The sequence below is a fragment of the Anomaloglossus baeobatrachus genome, chromosome 5 (assembly GCF_048569485.1).
Source record: "Anomaloglossus baeobatrachus isolate aAnoBae1 chromosome 5, aAnoBae1.hap1, whole genome shotgun sequence".
NCBI classification, from domain to species: Eukaryota; Metazoa; Chordata; class Amphibia; order Anura; family Aromobatidae; genus Anomaloglossus; species Anomaloglossus baeobatrachus.
In genome coordinates this window covers 9797799-9814650 of record NC_134357.1, presented here as the reverse complement: position 1 = coordinate 9814650, position 16852 = coordinate 9797799, and the positions used below count along the sequence as shown (strand labels likewise).

Sequence of the window (16852 nt, the reverse complement as noted above, 5' to 3'; positions counted from 1 at the left end):
GTATACATAGTGTATATCACAGTCACATGTTCACATTTGCCTCATTCTGTTGAATGGAATCTGTGAGCAGGTGTTTCCAACCTCATCTGAGAGCAGCATGATACTAAGCAAAGAGGCCGTGAGTTCAGTGTTGTATCACTTACATTACTGGCTGATGCAGTGAAAGATTTCAGATTTTGCATGTAGCAGTGCTGGGAGAGTTATCCTCGCCCACACCAGGCTTTCAGTGTACATTTCCATAATCTGCTAATCACAGAGCGGGGCGGAGTCGGACTAGAGCTCACTGCTGCTGAGACCCACTAATGATAGAGATAAGAGGCTTAAACTAATAGTACAGGTAAACAAAAGCAGACTATGATATAAGACATGCAGGGCTGAATTTTCTGCTTTAACTCTTATAGCATGTGGTCTTCAGATTCCATTGCTGGCCCCTCTCACCCACAAGAGGTGTGTGAACCGCGTAGCATCTCTATACTAATTGCCATGTGCTCCTAAATAGAGGGGTGCAACTAAAGACAAGAAGTTTGGAGGGCTTAAAGTGGCGTTGCCTCAACTTACCCTATGATCATGGGCAGATAGGTGTAAGCACGCAGGGGTCAGATTGCAGGTGCTGGGCAGAACAGGTCGGTCTGTGCAGGTAGCTTGCGTTTCACCTCCTTGTTAGAGGCCCGGTGTCATCCTTGTGAAGAGCGCGCAGCCTTCTAGTGACCTCCGGGGACATCTTCCTCGCTTGGCATTTCGTTATCTGGTCTCAGTCGCAGGTCACTGGTGTAAAATGCGACAAATAATGCCAAAAAAAAAGGAAGCCGCTTATCAGTTTGTTGCATCTTTTCTTCTTCGTATAATTGAATTACTGGCATAAATCAAAGTGAAGTTGTCTGGAAACAGGTGGCCTCGGCCCTCTGCCCCTTTCACTTTTGGCACTCCGCCCTTGGCCCTGCGCCCACCACTCTCGGCCCTTAGCCCCCCCGCTCCTCCCAGCACTTGGCCCTCCACCCTCTGTTATTGGCCCTTTGCTTTTGGCACTCTCGGCCCTCCACTCTCGGCCTCCTGCTGTCGGCCCTCCGCTCCCCTCTGCTCTTGGCCCTCTACTCTTGGCCTTCCGCTCTTGGCACTCCGCCCATGGCCCTCGGTCCTCCTTTCCCCTCTGCACTTGACTCTCGGCCCTCCGCTCTCAGCCTCCTATTCTCGGCCCTCCGCTCCCCTCTACACTTGGCCCTCTGCTCTCTGCTCTTGGCCCTTCGCTCTTGGCCCTCCGCCTACGGATTTCCACCCTCTGCCCTCGGCCCTCCGCTCCCCTCTGCTCTTGGCCCTCCACCCTCTGCTCTTGGCCCTCCGCTCTTGGCACTCCGCTTTCGGCCATCCGTTCTTGACACTCCGCCCTTGGCCATCCGCACTCAGCCTCCTGCCCTCGGCCCTCCGCTCTCCTCTGCACTTGGCCCTCCACTCTTGGCTTTCCGTCCACGGATCTCCACCCTCTGCCCTCAGTCCTCCGCTCCCTTCTGCTCTTGGCCCTCCACCCTCTGCTCTTGGCACTCCTCCACCCTCGGCCCTCCGCTCTCAGCCCCTGCCCTTGGCCCTCCGCTCACCTTTGCACTTAGCCCTCTGCCCTCTCCTCTTGGCCCTCCACTCTTTGCATTCCGCCCACGGCTCTCGGCCCTCTGCTCTCAGCCCTCCGCTCCCCTCTGCACTTGGCCCACTGCCCTCCGCTCTCGGCCCTCCGCTCTTGGCCCTCCGCTCTTGGCCCTCCGCTCTCGGCCCTCCGCTCTCGGCCCTCCGCTCTCGGCCCTATGCTCTCGGCTCTCAGCCTTCTGCCCTCTGCTCTCGGCCCTCTGCTCTCGGCCCTCTGCTCTCGGCCCTCTGCTCTCGGCCCTCTGCTCTCGGCCCTCCGCTCTCGGCCCTCCGCTCTCTGCCCTCCGCTCTTGGCCCTCCGCTCTCGGCCCTCCACTCTCGGCCCTCCGCTCCTGGCCCTCCGCTCCTGGCCCTCCGCTCTCGGCCCTCCGCTCTCGGCCCTATGCTCTCGGCTCTCAGCCTTCTGCCCTCTGCTCTCGGCCCTCTGCTCTCGGCCCTCCGCTCTCGGCCCTCCGCTCTCTGCCCTCCGCTCTTGGCCCTCCGCTCTCGGCCCTCCACTCTCGGCCCTCCGCTCCTGGCCCTCCGCTCCTGGCCCTCCGCTCTCGGCCCTCCGCTCTCGGCCCTATGCTCACGGCCCTCTGCTCTCGGCCCTCTGCTCTCGGCCCTCTGCTCTCGGCCCTCCGCTCTCGGCCCTCCGCTCTCTGCCCTCCGCTCTTGGCCCTCCGCTCTCGGCCCTCCACTCTCGGCCCTCCGCTCCTGGCCCTCCGCTCTCGGCCCTCCGCTCTCGGCCCTATGCTCTCGGCCCTCTGCTCTCGGCTCTCTGCTCTCGGCCCTCCGCTCTCGGCCCTCCGCTCTCGGCCCTCCGCTCTCGGCCCTCCGCTCTCGGCCCTCCGCTCTCGGCCCTCCGCTCTCGGCCCTCCGCTCTCGGCCCTCCGCTCCTGGCCCTCCGCTCTCGGCCCTCCGCTCTCGGCCCTCCGCTCCTGGCCCTCTGCTCTCGGCCCTCTGCTCTCGGCCCTCTGCTCTCGGCCCTCTGCTCTCGGCCCTCCGCTCTCGGCCCTCCGCTCTCGGCCCTCCGCTCTCTGCCCTCCGCTCTTGGCCCTCCGCTCTCGGCCCTCCACTCTCGGCCCTCCGCTCCTGGCCCTCCGCTCTCGGCCCTCCGCTCTCGGCCCTATGCTCTCGGCCCTCTGCTCTCGGCTCTCTGCTCTCGGCCCTCCGCTCTCGGCCCTCCGCTCTCGGCCCTCCGCTCTCGGCCCTCCGCTCTCGGCCCTCCGCTCTCGGCCCTCCGCTCTCGGCCCTCTGCTCTCGGCCCTCCGCTCTCGGCCCTCCGCTCTCGGCCCTCCGCTCTCGGCCCTCCGCTCCTGGCCCTCCGCTCTCGGCCCTCCGCTCTCGGCCCTCCGCTCCTGGCCCTCTGCTCTCGGCCCTCTGCTCTCGGCCCTCCGCTCTCGGCCCTCTGCTCTGCTGCTAAGCCCAAGTCTGTGGGAAAGGGGAGAATTCAGCGGAACACAGAAAAAATGCAGCGTTTGCCATAAAGCAGGGGCGCGGGGTGGGGCGTGGTGTTTAGTCTACAAGAAATCTGGGGCAAAGGACAGAACCTGTAACAGACCCTGGTAACGTAGGTGTTAGCCTTGTCCGGCTCACACAGGTGATGGCTTGTTACCGTGTATCAGTGCAGACAATGTCTACTGATGAGTATATAGGACGGCGGTGATCTGCAGCCGCCGGTGACAGGAGTTCGCTGGTGTCACCCACGAGCTGATACAACTAGTAACAATCTGTAAGCACTGACAGGAGGAGCGACTGAGGGACGGGAGGTGACTCGGGAGGTGACGTCCATGGTGTTAAGGACGGCTTCTAGGAATAGCTCCGTCTGCTGCTGCACTGTAATTACCTCCACAGACCCGTCCAGAACCCGCGGGAATCCAGATTTCTCGCGAGCGTCATCTCCACTTCACAATCCACCGAATAATTACCACGTTGTGTATTAGAGCTACCACTCTCTGGTGTCAGCCGGAGTCTGTCGGACTTAAACAACTAAGATTCTTCAGACTTCTGTATAAAGGGATGGGTGGGTGTTCAGTGGCTGATAACAGCAAAACATAGCAGTAGTAAAGACAAACACAGTTTGATCACATGAAACGCTCTGCTACACCTATGAGGATTTCCACCATGAACCTGTGATTAGTGGGGTCCTACGTCATGAGATTGGAGGGTCCTGTGCCCCCGATTGTGGTATCTCCCCACATCAGGGGCCTCCCAGGTCAGGACCTAGTGAATGGAGGGATTTAGGGGTTTTTTATGTATTTGGGGAGGACTCTTGATGCGTCATTAGGGGCTGGGGTAGTAATTTCTCACATTCTGGCACATACAGAGGTAACACATATAGGGGATATTATGGAGCTGAGTTAAATGTGTGTTATTTTTCTTCCGCAGAGCAAATTGGTCAGAACGTTCTGGAAAATCTGAGCCAAGATCGTGAGAAGATCCAGCGAGCGCGAGACCGGGTGAGCAGCCATTGCTGAACTGATACTGTGTGGGTGCAGACCCCCGACATTCATCATTCTGCGCCTTACAAGAGTCAGCAGATTGTCTTTCATACCTTTTTTTTTCTATTCTGCCGTCACTAATTAGAAACATTGTTTTACATCCCAGCACTTATAACCTTTGGCTTGTACCGCTGCCATTTGTTACAGAAAATAGTTTAAGATCAGTCAGTGCAAGTATCATCCAGATCAGTCAGTGCAAGTATCATCCAGATCAGTCAGTGCAAGTATCATCCAGATCAGTCAGTGCAAGTATCATCCAGATCACTCAGTGCAAGAACCATCCAGATCAGTCAGTGCAAGTATCATCCAGATCAGTCAGTGCAAATATCATCCAGATCAGTCAGTGCAAATATCATCCAGATCAGTCAGTGCAAGTATCATCCAGATCAGTCAGTGCAAGTATCATCCAGATCAGTCAGTGCAAGTATCATCCAGATCAGTCAGTGCAAATATCATCCAGATCAGTCAGTGCAAGTATCATCCAGATCAGTCAGTGCAAGTATCATCCAGATCAGTCAGTGCAAATATCATCCAGATCAGTCAGTGCAAATATCATCCAGATCAGTCAGCATTATCCAGATCAGTCAGTGCAAGTATCATCCAGATCAGTCAGTGCAAATATCATCCAGATCAGTCAGTGCAAATATCATCCAGATCAGTCAGTGCAAATATCATCCAGATCAGTCAGTGCAAATATCATCCAGATCAGTCAGTGCAAATATCATCCAGATCAGTCAGTGCAAGAACCATCCAGATCAGTCAGTGCAAATATCATCCAGATCAGTCAGCATTATCCAGATCAGTCAGTGCAAGAACCATCCAGATCAGTCAGTGCAAGTACCATCCAGATCAGTCAGTGCAAGTACCATCCAGATCAGTCAGTGCAAGTACCATCCAGATCAGTCAGTGCAAATATCATCCAGATCAGTCAGTGCAAATATCATCCAGATCAGTCAGTGCAAATATCATCCAGATCAGTCAGTGCAAGTATCATCCAGATCAGTCAGTGCAAGTATCATCCAGATCAGTCAGTGCAAGAACCATCCAGATCAGTCAGTGCAAGTATCATCCAGATCAGTCAGTGCAAGTATCATCCAGATCAGTCAGTGCAAATATCATCCAGATCAGTCAGTGCAAGTACCATCCAGATCAGTCAGTGCAAGTATCATCCAGATCAGTCAGTGCAAGTATCATCCAGATCAGTCAGTGCAAGAACCATCCAGATCAGTCAGTGCAAGAACCATCCAGATCAGTCAGTGCAAGAACCATCCAGATCAGTCAGTGCAAGTATCAGCCAGATCAGTCAGTGCAAGAACCATCCAGATCAGTCAGTGCAAGAACCATCCAGATCAGTCAGTGCAAGAACCATCCAGATCAGTCAGTGCAAGTATCATCCAGATCAGTCAGTGCAAGTATCATCCAGATCAGTCAGTGCAAGTATCATCCAGATCAGTCAGTGCAAGTCCCATCCAGATCAGGGAGCATCATCCAGATCAGTCAGTGCAAGTACCATCCAGATCAGTCAGCATTATCCAGATCAGTCAGCGCAAGAACCATCCAGATCAGTCAGCGCAAGAACCATCCAGATCAGTCAGTGCCAGTACCATCCAGATCAGTCAGTGCAAGAACCATCCAGATAAGTCAGTGCAAGAACCATCCAGATCAGTCAGTGCAAGTATCATCCAGATCAGTCAGTGCAAGTATCATCCAGATCAGTCAGTGCAAGTCCCATCCAGATCAGGGAGCATCATCCAGATCAGTCAGTGCAAGTACCATCCAGATCAGTCAGCATTATCCAGATCAGTCAGCGCAAGAACCATCCAGATCAGTCAGTGCAAGAACCATCCAGATCAGTCAGTGCAAGTACCATCCAGATCAGTCAGTGCAAGTACCATCCAGATCAGTCAGTGCAAGAACCATCCAGATCAGTCAGTGCAAGTATCATCCAGATCAGTCAGTGCAAGTATCATCCAGATCAGTCAGTGCAAGTACCATCCAGATCAGTCAGTGCAAGTACCATCCAGATCAGTCAGTGCAAGAACCATCCAGATCAGTCAGTGCAAGTATCATCCAGATCAGTCAGTGCAAGTACCATCCAGATCAGTCAGTGCAAGTACCATCCAGATCAGTCAGTGCAAGAACCATCCAGATCAGTCAGTGCAAATATCATCCAGATCAGTCAGTGCCGTCCAGATCAGTCAGTGCAAGTATCATCCAGATCAGTCAGTGCAAGTATCATCCAGATCAGTCAGTGCAAGTATCATCCAGATCAGTCAGTGCAAGTATCATCCAGATCAGTCAGTGCAAGTATCATCCAGATCAGTCAGTGCAAGAACCATCCAGATCAGTCAGTGCAAGAACCATCCAGATCAGTCAGTGCAAGTATCATCCAGATCAGTCAGTGCAAGTACCATCCAGATCAGTCAGTGCAAGTACCATCCAGATCAGTCAGTGCAAGAACCATCCAGATCAGTCAGTGCAAATATCATCCAGATCAGTCAGTGCCGTCCAGATCAGTCAGTGCAAGTATCATCCAGATCAGTCAGTGCAAGTATCATCCAGATCAGTCAGTGCAAGTACCATCCAGATCAGTCAGTGCAAGTACCATCCAGATCAGTCAGTGCAAGAACCATCCAGATCAGTCAGTGCAAATATCATCCAGATCAGTCAGTGCCGTCCAGATCAGTCAGTGCAAGTATCATCCAGATCAGTCAGTGCAAGTATCATCCAGATCAGTCAGTGCAAGTATCATCCAGATCAGTCAGTGCAAGTATCATCCAGATCAGTCAGTGCAAGTATCATCCAGATCAGTCAGTGCAAGAACCATCCAGATCAGTCAGTGCAAATATCATCCAGATCAGTCAGTGCCGTCCAGATCAGTCAGTGCAAGTATCATCCAGATCAGTCAGTGCAAGTATCATCCAGATCAGTCAGTGCAAGTATCATCCAGATCAGTCAGTGCAAGTACCATCCAGATCAGTCAGTGCAAGTATCATCCAGATCAGTCAGTGCCAGTACCATCCAGATCAGGGAGCATCGTCCAGATCAGTCAGTGCAAGTACCATCCAGATCAGTCAGTGCAAGTACCATCCAGATCAGGGAGCATCGTCCAGATCAGTCAGTGCAAGTACCATCCAGATCAGTCAGTGCAAGAACCATCCAGATCAGTCAGTGCAAGTATCATCCAGATCAGTCAGTGCAAGTATCATCCAGATCAGTCAGTGCCGTCCAGATCAGTCAGTGCAAGTATCATCCAGATCAGTCAGTGCAAGTATCATCCAGATCAGTCAGTGCAAGTATCATCCAGATCAGTCAGTGCAAGTATCATCCAGATCAGTCAGTGCAAGTATCATCCAGATCAGTCAGTGCCGTCCAGATCAGTCAGTGCAAGTATCATCCAGATCAGTCAGTGCAAGTATCATCCAGATCAGTCAGTGCAAGTATCATCCAGATCAGTCAGTGCAAGTACCATCCAGATCAGTCAGTGCAAGTATCATCCAGATCAGTCAGTGCAAGTACCATCCAGATCAGTCAGTGCAAGTACCATCCAGATCAGTCAGTGCAAGTACCATCCAGATCAGTCAGTGCAAGAACCATCCAGATCAGTCAGTGCAAGTACCATCCAGATCAGTCAGTGCAAGTACCATCCAGATCAGTCAGTGCAAGAACCATCCAGATCAGTCAGTGCAAATATCATCCAGATCAGTCAGTGCCGTCCAGATCAGTCAGTGCAAGTATCATCCAGATCAGTCAGTGCAAGTATCATCCAGATCAGTCAGTGCAAGTATCATCCAGATCAGTCAGTGCAAGTACCATCCAGATCAGTCAGTGCAAGTATCATCCAGATCAGTCAGTGCCAGTACCATCCAGATCAGGGAGCATCGTCCAGATCAGTCAGTGCAAGTACCATCCAGATCAGTCAGTGCAAGTACCATCCAGATCAGGGAGCATCGTCCAGATCAGTCAGTGCAAGTATCATCCAGATCAGTCAGTGCAAGAACCATCCAGATCAGTCAGTGCAAGAACCATCCAGATCAGTCAGTGCAAGTATCATCCAGATCAGTCAGTGCAAGTATCATCCAGATCAGTCAGTGCAAGTACCATCCAGATCAGTCAGTGCAAGTACCATCCAGATCAGTCAGTGCAAGTACCATCCAGATCAGTCAGTGCAAGAACCATCCAGATCAGTCAGTGCAAGTACCATCCAGATCAGTCAGTGCAAGTACCATCCAGATCAGTCAGTGCAAGAACCATCCAGATCAGTCAGTGCAAGTATCATCCAGATCAGTCAGTGCAAGTACCATCCAGATCAGGGAGCATCGTCCAGATCAGTCAGTGCAAGTATCATCCAGATCAGTCAGTGCAAGAACCATCCAGATCAGTCAGTGCAAGAACCATCCAGATCAGTCAGTGCAAGTACCATCCAGATCAGTCAGTGCAAGTATCATCCAGATCAGTCAGTGCAAGTACCATCCAGATCAGTCAGTGCAAGTACCATCCAGATCAGTCAGTGCAAGTACCATCCAGATCAGTCAGTGCAAGAACCATCCAGATCAGTCAGTGCAAGTACCATCCAGATCAGTCAGTGCAAGTACCATCCAGATCAGTCAGTGCAAGAACCATCCAGATCAGTCAGTGCAAGTATCATCCAGATCAGTCAGTGCAAGTATCATCCAGATCAGTCAGTGCAAGTATCATCCAGATCAGTCAGTGCAAGTATCATCCAGATCAGTCAGTGCAAGTATCATCCAGATCAGTCAGTGCAAGTATCATCCAGATCAGTCAGTGCCGTCCAGATCAGTTAGTGCAAGTATCATCCAGATCAGTCAGTGCAAGTATCATCCAGATCAGTCAGTGCAAGTATCATCCAGATCAGTCAGTGCAAGTACCATCCAGATCAGTCAGTGCAAGTATCATCCAGATCAGTCAGTGCAAGTACCATCCAGATCAGTCAGTGCAAGTACCATCCAGATCAGTCAGTGCAAGTACCATCCAGATCAGTCAGTGCAAGTACCATCCAGATCAGTCAGTGCAAGAACCATCCAGATCAGTCAGTGCAAGTACCATCCAGATCAGTCAGTGCAAGTACCATCCAGATCAGTCAGTGCAAGAACCATCCAGATCAGTCAGTGCAAATATCATCCAGATCAGTCAGTGCCGTCCAGATCAGTCAGTGCAAGTATCATCCAGATCAGTCAGTGCAAGTATCATCCAGATCAGTCAGTGCAAGTATCATCCAGATCAGTCAGTGCAAGTATCATCCAGATCAGTCAGTGCAAGTATCATCCAGATCAGTCAGTGCAAGAACCATCCAGATCAGTCAGTGCAAGAACCATCCAGATCAGTCAGTGCAAGTATCATCCAGATCAGTCAGTGCAAGTACCATCCAGATCAGTCAGTGCAAGTACCATCCAGATCAGTCAGTGCAAGAACCATCCAGATCAGTCAGTGCAAATATCATCCAGATCAGTCAGTGCCGTCCAGATCAGTCAGTGCAAGTATCATCCAGATCAGTCAGTGCAAGTATCATCCAGATCAGTCAGTGCAAGTACCATCCAGATCAGTCAGTGCAAGTACCATCCAGATCAGTCAGTGCAAGAACCATCCAGATCAGTCAGTGCAAATATCATCCAGATCAGTCAGTGCCGTCCAGATCAGTCAGTGCAAGTATCATCCAGATCAGTCAGTGCAAGTATCATCCAGATCAGTCAGTGCAAGTATCATCCAGATCAGTCAGTGCAAGTATCATCCAGATCAGTCAGTGCAAGTATCATCCAGATCAGTCAGTGCAAGAACCATCCAGATCAGTCAGTGCAAATATCATCCAGATCAGTCAGTGCCGTCCAGATCAGTCAGTGCAAGTATCATCCAGATCAGTCAGTGCAAGTATCATCCAGATCAGTCAGTGCAAGTATCATCCAGATCAGTCAGTGCAAGTACCATCCAGATCAGTCAGTGCAAGTATCATCCAGATCAGTCAGTGCCAGTACCATCCAGATCAGGGAGCATCGTCCAGATCACTCAGTGCAAGTACCATCCAGATCAGTCAGTGCAAGTACCATCCAGATCAGGGAGCATCGTCCAGATCAGTCAGTGCAAGTACCATCCAGATCAGTCAGTGCAAGAACCATCCAGATCAGTCAGTGCAAGTATCATCCAGATCAGTCAGTGCAAGTATCATCCAGATCAGTCAGTGCCGTCCAGATCAGTCAGTGCAAGTATCATCCAGATCAGTCAGTGCAAGTATCATCCAGATCAGTCAGTGCAAGTATCATCCAGATCAGTCAGTGCAAGTATCATCCAGATCAGTCAGTGCAAGTATCATCCAGATCAGTCAGTGCAAGTATCATCCAGATCAGTCAGTGCCGTCCAGATCAGTCAGTGCAAGTATCATCCAGATCAGTCAGTGCAAGTATCATCCAGATCAGTCAGTGCAAGTATCATCCAGATCAGTCAGTGCAAGTACCATCCAGATCAGTCAGTGCAAGTATCATCCAGATCAGTCAGTGCCAGTACCATCCAGATCAGGGAGCATCGTCCAGATCAGTCAGTGCAAGTACCATCCAGATCAGGGAGCATCGTCCAGATCAGTCAGTGCAAGTACCATCCAGATCAGTCAGTGCAAGTACCATCCAGATCAGGGAGCATCGTCCAGATCAGTCAGTGCAAGTACCATCCAGATCAGTCAGCATTATCCAGATCAGTCAGCATTGTCCAGATGTGTCAACATTGTCCGGATCAGTCAGCGTCATCCAGATCAGTGAGCATCATCCAGATCAGTGAGTGCCATTTAGATCAGTCAGCATTGTCCAGATGTGTCAACATTGTCCGGATCAGTCAGCGTCATCGAAGTCAGTAAGCATTGACCAGATCAGTAAGTGCAAGTGCCATCCAGATCAGTCAGCATTGTCTAGATCAGTCAGCGCCATCCAGATCAGTCAAAATCGTGCAGATCAATCCGCAATATCCAGATCAGTAAGAGCAAGTGCCATTCAGGTCAGTCGGCATCGTCCCAGTCAGTCGTCGGCGTCCCGATCAGTCATCGTTGTCCCGATCAGTCGTCGTTGTCCCGATCAGTCGTCGTTGTCCCGATCAGTCGTCGTTGTCCCGATCAGTCGTCGTTGTCCCAATCAGTCGTCGTTGTCCCGATCAGTCGTCGTTGTCCCGATCAGTCGTCGTTGTCTCGATCAGTCGGCATCTTCTTGATCAGTCGGCGTTGTCCCGGTCAGTCGGCGTCGTCCCGGTCAGTTGTCGGCGTCCCGATCATTCGGCGTCGTCCTGGTCAGTCGGCGGCGTCCCGATCAGTTGGCGTCGTCCCAATCAGTCGTCGTTGTCTCGATCAGTTGGCATCTTCTTGATCAGTCGGCATCTTCTTGATCAGTCGGCATCTTTTTGATCAGTCGGCGTCGTCCCGGTCAGTTGGCGGCGTCCCGGTCAGTCGGCGGCGTCCCGGTCAGTTGGCGTCGTCCCGGTCAGTCCATGTCGTCCCGGTCAGTTGGCGTCGTCCCGGTCAGTTGGCGTCGTCCCGGTCAGTTGGCGTCGTCCCGGTCAGTTGGCGTCGTCCCGGTCAGTTGGCGTCGTCCCGGTCAGTTGGCGTCGTCCCGGTCAGTTGGCGTCGTCCCGGTCAGTTGGCGTCGTCCCGGTCAGTCCGTGTCGTCCCGGTCAGTTGGCGTCGTCCCGGTCAGTCCGTGTCGTCCCGGTCAGTCCGTGTCGTCCCGGTCAGTTGGCGTCGTCCCGGTCAGTCCATGTCGTCCCGGTCAGTTGGCGTCGTCCCGATCAGTCGGCGTCGTCCCGGTCAGTCGGCGTCGTCCCGGTCAGTCGGCGTCCTCGGCTGCAGAACGGGGTGAAATTGTTGCCTTGGCCATTTTTCATTGAATTTTTTTGCTTTTCCCCCTCAGCTGCGAGAGACGGACACGAACCTGGGGAAGAGCTCCAGAATCCTGACCGGGATGTTACGAAGGTAAGAGAGGTAGGAGCATTTTATCCCTCCTTGTATCGCAGCTCCTATCTGAGGCCGGTACAGCGCCAACATATGCCGCAGCGCCGTACACAGATGGGAGTGATGTCCTACACTCCCATCATCTCCGTCCACAGGCTCACCATGTATTCTCCCCTGTCCTTGGTAAATCTTCCCCTGCAGGGGTTAATGGCATGTCCCGTGCAGCCCCCCGGTCTGTACGGGGGCCCCCAGGACGGGCTGATTAAGAGTAATATGTAAGTGACACTATCTAAATGTGGAATCCAGGAGGGAGAGGCGCGGCGCTGGAAATCGATGCTCCGGAGCGTGCAGACAATCAGGCAGGGAGGGCGGCCTCTGCCCCGCCAGCCGTGTCCGTCCCTCCGCAAACGTCCCCCGACTGTCACATCTCATTAAAGGAGCCTCTCGCTTCATGTCGGAAAATCATTCATCATTTTTAGGGGCAAAATAACCACAAACCGTTATTTAAATAATATCATATTAATGTTAAAGTTCACTTGTCACTTAGCGCCGCCGATTAATCAGACGTAACATTTACAGGCCGCACGGCATCCGCCACCATCAGGGCCGCGAGCCGAGCGCCAGAAATAAGGATTTATGGCTTTATTTGTCCCTGATCTTTCTGCTTGATGTCCCCCACTTTCCCTTCCGAAGACCCCGTTATGGGGTGTTTGTACAAGATTTGATGAGTGCACAATAACTCACAGCTCTGAGGCGCGAGGCACCATGGGACGGCGCCTCTTATCATATAGGAACGCCATAGGCATTTCTTATTGGTCCTTTTAGCCATTGCCAAATTAATGACTGACTCTGTCTTTAGTTGTCTGCGGAGGTAATTTCTTAAGACCTTAATGTAGATTTGGGGTCACAACCTTCAGCTTCCGTCAGTCCAGATACACCGCCGGTGGGATCCGTGTGCTAAAAGGCGACCAAAAATCAGGGCCCTTTAAGTGTCTCATCTCCAGCTTTAGGTGTAAAGTTATTATTTTGCCATAACCATACTCTGTAAATGGCCATCGACCTCCCAACCCACCCATAAGCCCCCATACCCATTAGATAAGTCAGCCGAAGCCACCGATATCAGCTGAGATGAGGTCCCCAGGCCCGGTCATGATGGCGACCCCTGTGACCGTGATCATTCCAGCCCTGGAGATGATGTTGAGAGACCAAAGGATGCAGAATTTGGGATTTTCAATGGCCATCAACTGACCGATCCTTCTCATGGGAAGATCCTGAGGTTGGGTCCCATCAAAAACAGAATTTTGGATGGCATTGATGTAATGTGCATTGGGGGCCCTAAGAGGGATGGTCTGACTGTTCCCTGGTGCAATGAGGGGGGGGGTCTCCGGATTATGCTTATAGGGGAAATTGGATGTTTTTGATTTGACAAAATTTACCAAAGAGTAGAGAATGTCGTTTGTCACATTTTGTAGAACCTCTCTAAGGACACTGCCTTTGGACCCCAGGACAGCTTGAATTTGTTTGGATCTTGATTGGGCTTATCCACCATCCGGACTAGACTGTGCTTCAACCTCTCACCAGTTTTTTCTGCTGTTCATGTCCAGGGAGATTATCTACAGGGCCATGGGTTGTAAGCTTCTTTTGTATGTTCTTATCATGGACAAAGCAACATCAAGATCTCTGGAGGTGGACTTGTAACCTTGAGATTGGTGATATTATTCAATAATTTTGGTTTCTAAGTCCTCAGACAGTTCTCTTCTCCTCTTCCTGTTCTCCATGCTTAAGTGTGGCACACACAGACACAATGGAAATATTCAGTCAACTTCTCCCCTCTTTATCTGGTTTCAGGTGTGATGTTCATATTGCCCACACCTGTTATTTGCCACAGGTGAGTGTGAGCGTCACATGCTGGAAACAAAGTTGTTAACACACAATTTTGTACAGGTGGCAACAATTTAGTTAGACCTGTTTTGAAATTATGTCCAATTTGACTTTTTTTTGTTTTGTTCCATACACACAAAATAAACACACCTGTGTATAAGACAACAGGTGAAAATGCTTCATTTTCTGGAAAAATTTCAAGGGTGCCAACACGTTCAACTGTCTCCTCATGTTCACTTCTTCTAGACTCCTGCCGGCTATAGGACCTTTGGTCATTTGACAGTCACATGACAGTAATAACACCAAGGGTTCTACTGGACTTTTAATATCTGAAATTGCATTGATAAAACTGCTATTACCACTGCTGGTTATGCTTATAATCGATGGGGCCCTTATGGGGTTGTGTGACATAACACCGCACCTACTACAAGGCAGAATCATTTATAAAGATGGTGAAAAGCACCTGAAATCTGAGAATGTTTTGGTAAATCTTCTTGTACATAGGAGCAATATTATAGTAGTGATATTCTTGTACATAGGGGCAGTATTATAGTAGTTATATTCTTGTACATAGGAGCAGTATTATAGTAGTTATATTCTTGTACATAAGGAGCAGTATTATAGTAGTGATATTCTTGTACATAGGAGCAGTATTATAGTAGTGATATTCTAGTACATAGGGGCAGTATTATAGTAGTTATATTCTTGTACATAGGGGCAGTATTATAGTAGTTATATTCTTGTACATAGGGGCAGTATTATAGTAGTTATATTCTTGTACATAGGGGCAGTATTATAGTAGTTATATTCTTGTACATAGGGGCAGTATTATAGTAGTTATATTCTTGTACATAGGGGCAGTATTATAGTAGTTATATTCTTGTACATAGGGGGCAGTATTATAGTAGTTATATTCTTGTACATAGGGGCAGTATTATAGTAGGTATATTCTTGTACATAGGAGCAGTATTATAGTAGTGATATTCTAGTACATAGGGGCAGTATTATAGTAGTTATATTCTTGTACATAGGGGCAGTATTATAGTAGTTATATTCTTGTACATAGGGGCAGTATTATAGTAGTTATATTCTTGTACATAGGGGCAGTATTATAGTAGATATATTCTTGTACATAGGGGCAGTATTATAGTAGTTATATTCTTGTACATAGGGGGCAGTATTATAGTAGTTATATTCTTGTACATAGGGGCAGTATTATAGTAGTTATATTCTTGTACATAGGAGCAGTATTATAGTAGTTATATTCTTGTACATAGGAGCAGTATTATAGTAGTGATATTCTAGTACATAGGGGCAGTATTATAGTAGTTATATTCTTGTACATAGGGGCAGTATTATAGTAGTTATATTCTTGTACATAGGGGCAGTATTATAGTAGTTATATTCTTGTACATAGGGGCAGTATTATAGTAGATATATTCTTGTACATAGGGGCAGTATTATAGTAGTTATATTCTTGTACATAGGGGGCAGTATTATAGTAGTTATATTCTTGTACATAGGGGCAGTATTATAGTAGGTATATTCTTGTACATAGGGGCAGTATTATAGTAGTTATATTCCTGTACATAGGAGGCAGTATTATAGTGGGTATATTCTTGTACATAGGGGCAGTATTATAGTAGGTATATTCTTGTACATAGGGGCAGTATTATAGTAGTTATATTCCTGTACATAGGAGGCAGTATTATAGTGGGTATATTCTTGTACATAGAGGGCAGTATTATAGTAGTTATATTCTTGTACATAGGGGCAGTATTATAGTAGTTATATTCCTGTACATAGGGGCAGTATTATAGTAGTTATATTCTTGTACATAGGGGCAGTATTATAGTAGTTATATTCCTGTACATAGGAGGCAGTATTATAGTAGGTATATTCTTGTACATAGGGGCAGTATTATAGTAGTTATATTCCTGTACATAGGGGCAGTATTATAGTAGTTATATTCTTGTACATAGGGGCAGTATTATAGTAGGTATATTCTTGTACATAGGGGCAGTATTATAGTAGGTATATTCTTTTACATAGGGGCAGTATTATATTAGTATTCCTTTATTCCTGGCGCATTAGGGTGACTGGGACTTGCAGTTGCTGGGTTCCTCTATCCTTTGGGTTGATGTTCCTTGCTCTCGTCCTCTTCTCTAGAACCTGATGACCCGTGTTGCTCGTGAGCCCAGTTATATCCTACATATGAACATTTCGGTCTGGTCGCAGTCTCCTCTCTGCTCCTTTGTTTGTGCATTATAACAATAACCTGGAGAAACCTCTCTGCTTCTTTCTATAACTACACAAGTCTGGATGTATTTTTTTCCCTCCTAAAAGCTTTTTTTAGTCTTTTGGAAAGTGTTCATTTGTGGAGTGCGGGAATAAAACCCGAGCAGCATCGGCCGGCGCCCGGGACCTGCGCTCTTCATATCAGTCCACATTACATCAGCACAAGAGAAGCTACAAAAGGGTCTTTCATGGGGGGAGGTCAGTGCTGCTCAGCACTGAAAGGGTTTCTCCATGCCTCTGCATGGGTTAATATGACAAGAGCTGACAGACCCGGCCCGATCTGTGTTGTCGTAATAGATACTTCACCCCACAACAACCCGAATCTCCGCGGTTTAAGATTTCATGAAAACAAGATAATTAAGTCAGCCCACAATCAGGCCTCCGCCGGGGGTCCGGGGAGCCGGGGCTGCAGCGATCCTAGTGCGGTGGTGTGCGAGCCCCGCACCTCTCCCATCCGTCCGCTCCACAAACTTGTACTTTATTAGGAAAGAGCTGATGCTACATAATAGACAAACATCTGGATCGGTGCAATGCATTGTCAGGCCGGATCTCGGGGGAGCGCAGGCTGCAGCGCCGAGTATTGCAGAAGAACTCTTTTTATTAACTTCTAAATCTGTGA

At 49.4% G+C, this 16852-nt stretch overlaps 1 protein-coding gene across 4 annotated transcripts in view; it reads left to right on the top strand.

Annotated features, from left to right (window-relative positions):
• The window catches only part of VTI1A (vesicle transport through interaction with t-SNAREs 1A), a 494579-nt gene that overhangs the window by 329761 nt on the left and 147966 nt on the right, over positions 1–16852 (top strand). For 2 of the 4 annotated variants that reach the window (XM_075348209.1, XM_075348210.1), the window contains 2 exons: positions 4003–4073; positions 12014–12075. In XM_075348209.1, the coding sequence (XP_075204324.1) occupies positions 4003–4073; positions 12014–12075 (133 nt within the window). Of the gene's footprint in view, positions 1–4002; positions 4074–12013; positions 12085–16852 lie in introns of all 4 variants that reach the window. The other 2 variants (XM_075348211.1, XM_075348212.1) reach the window with 1 other exon arrangement.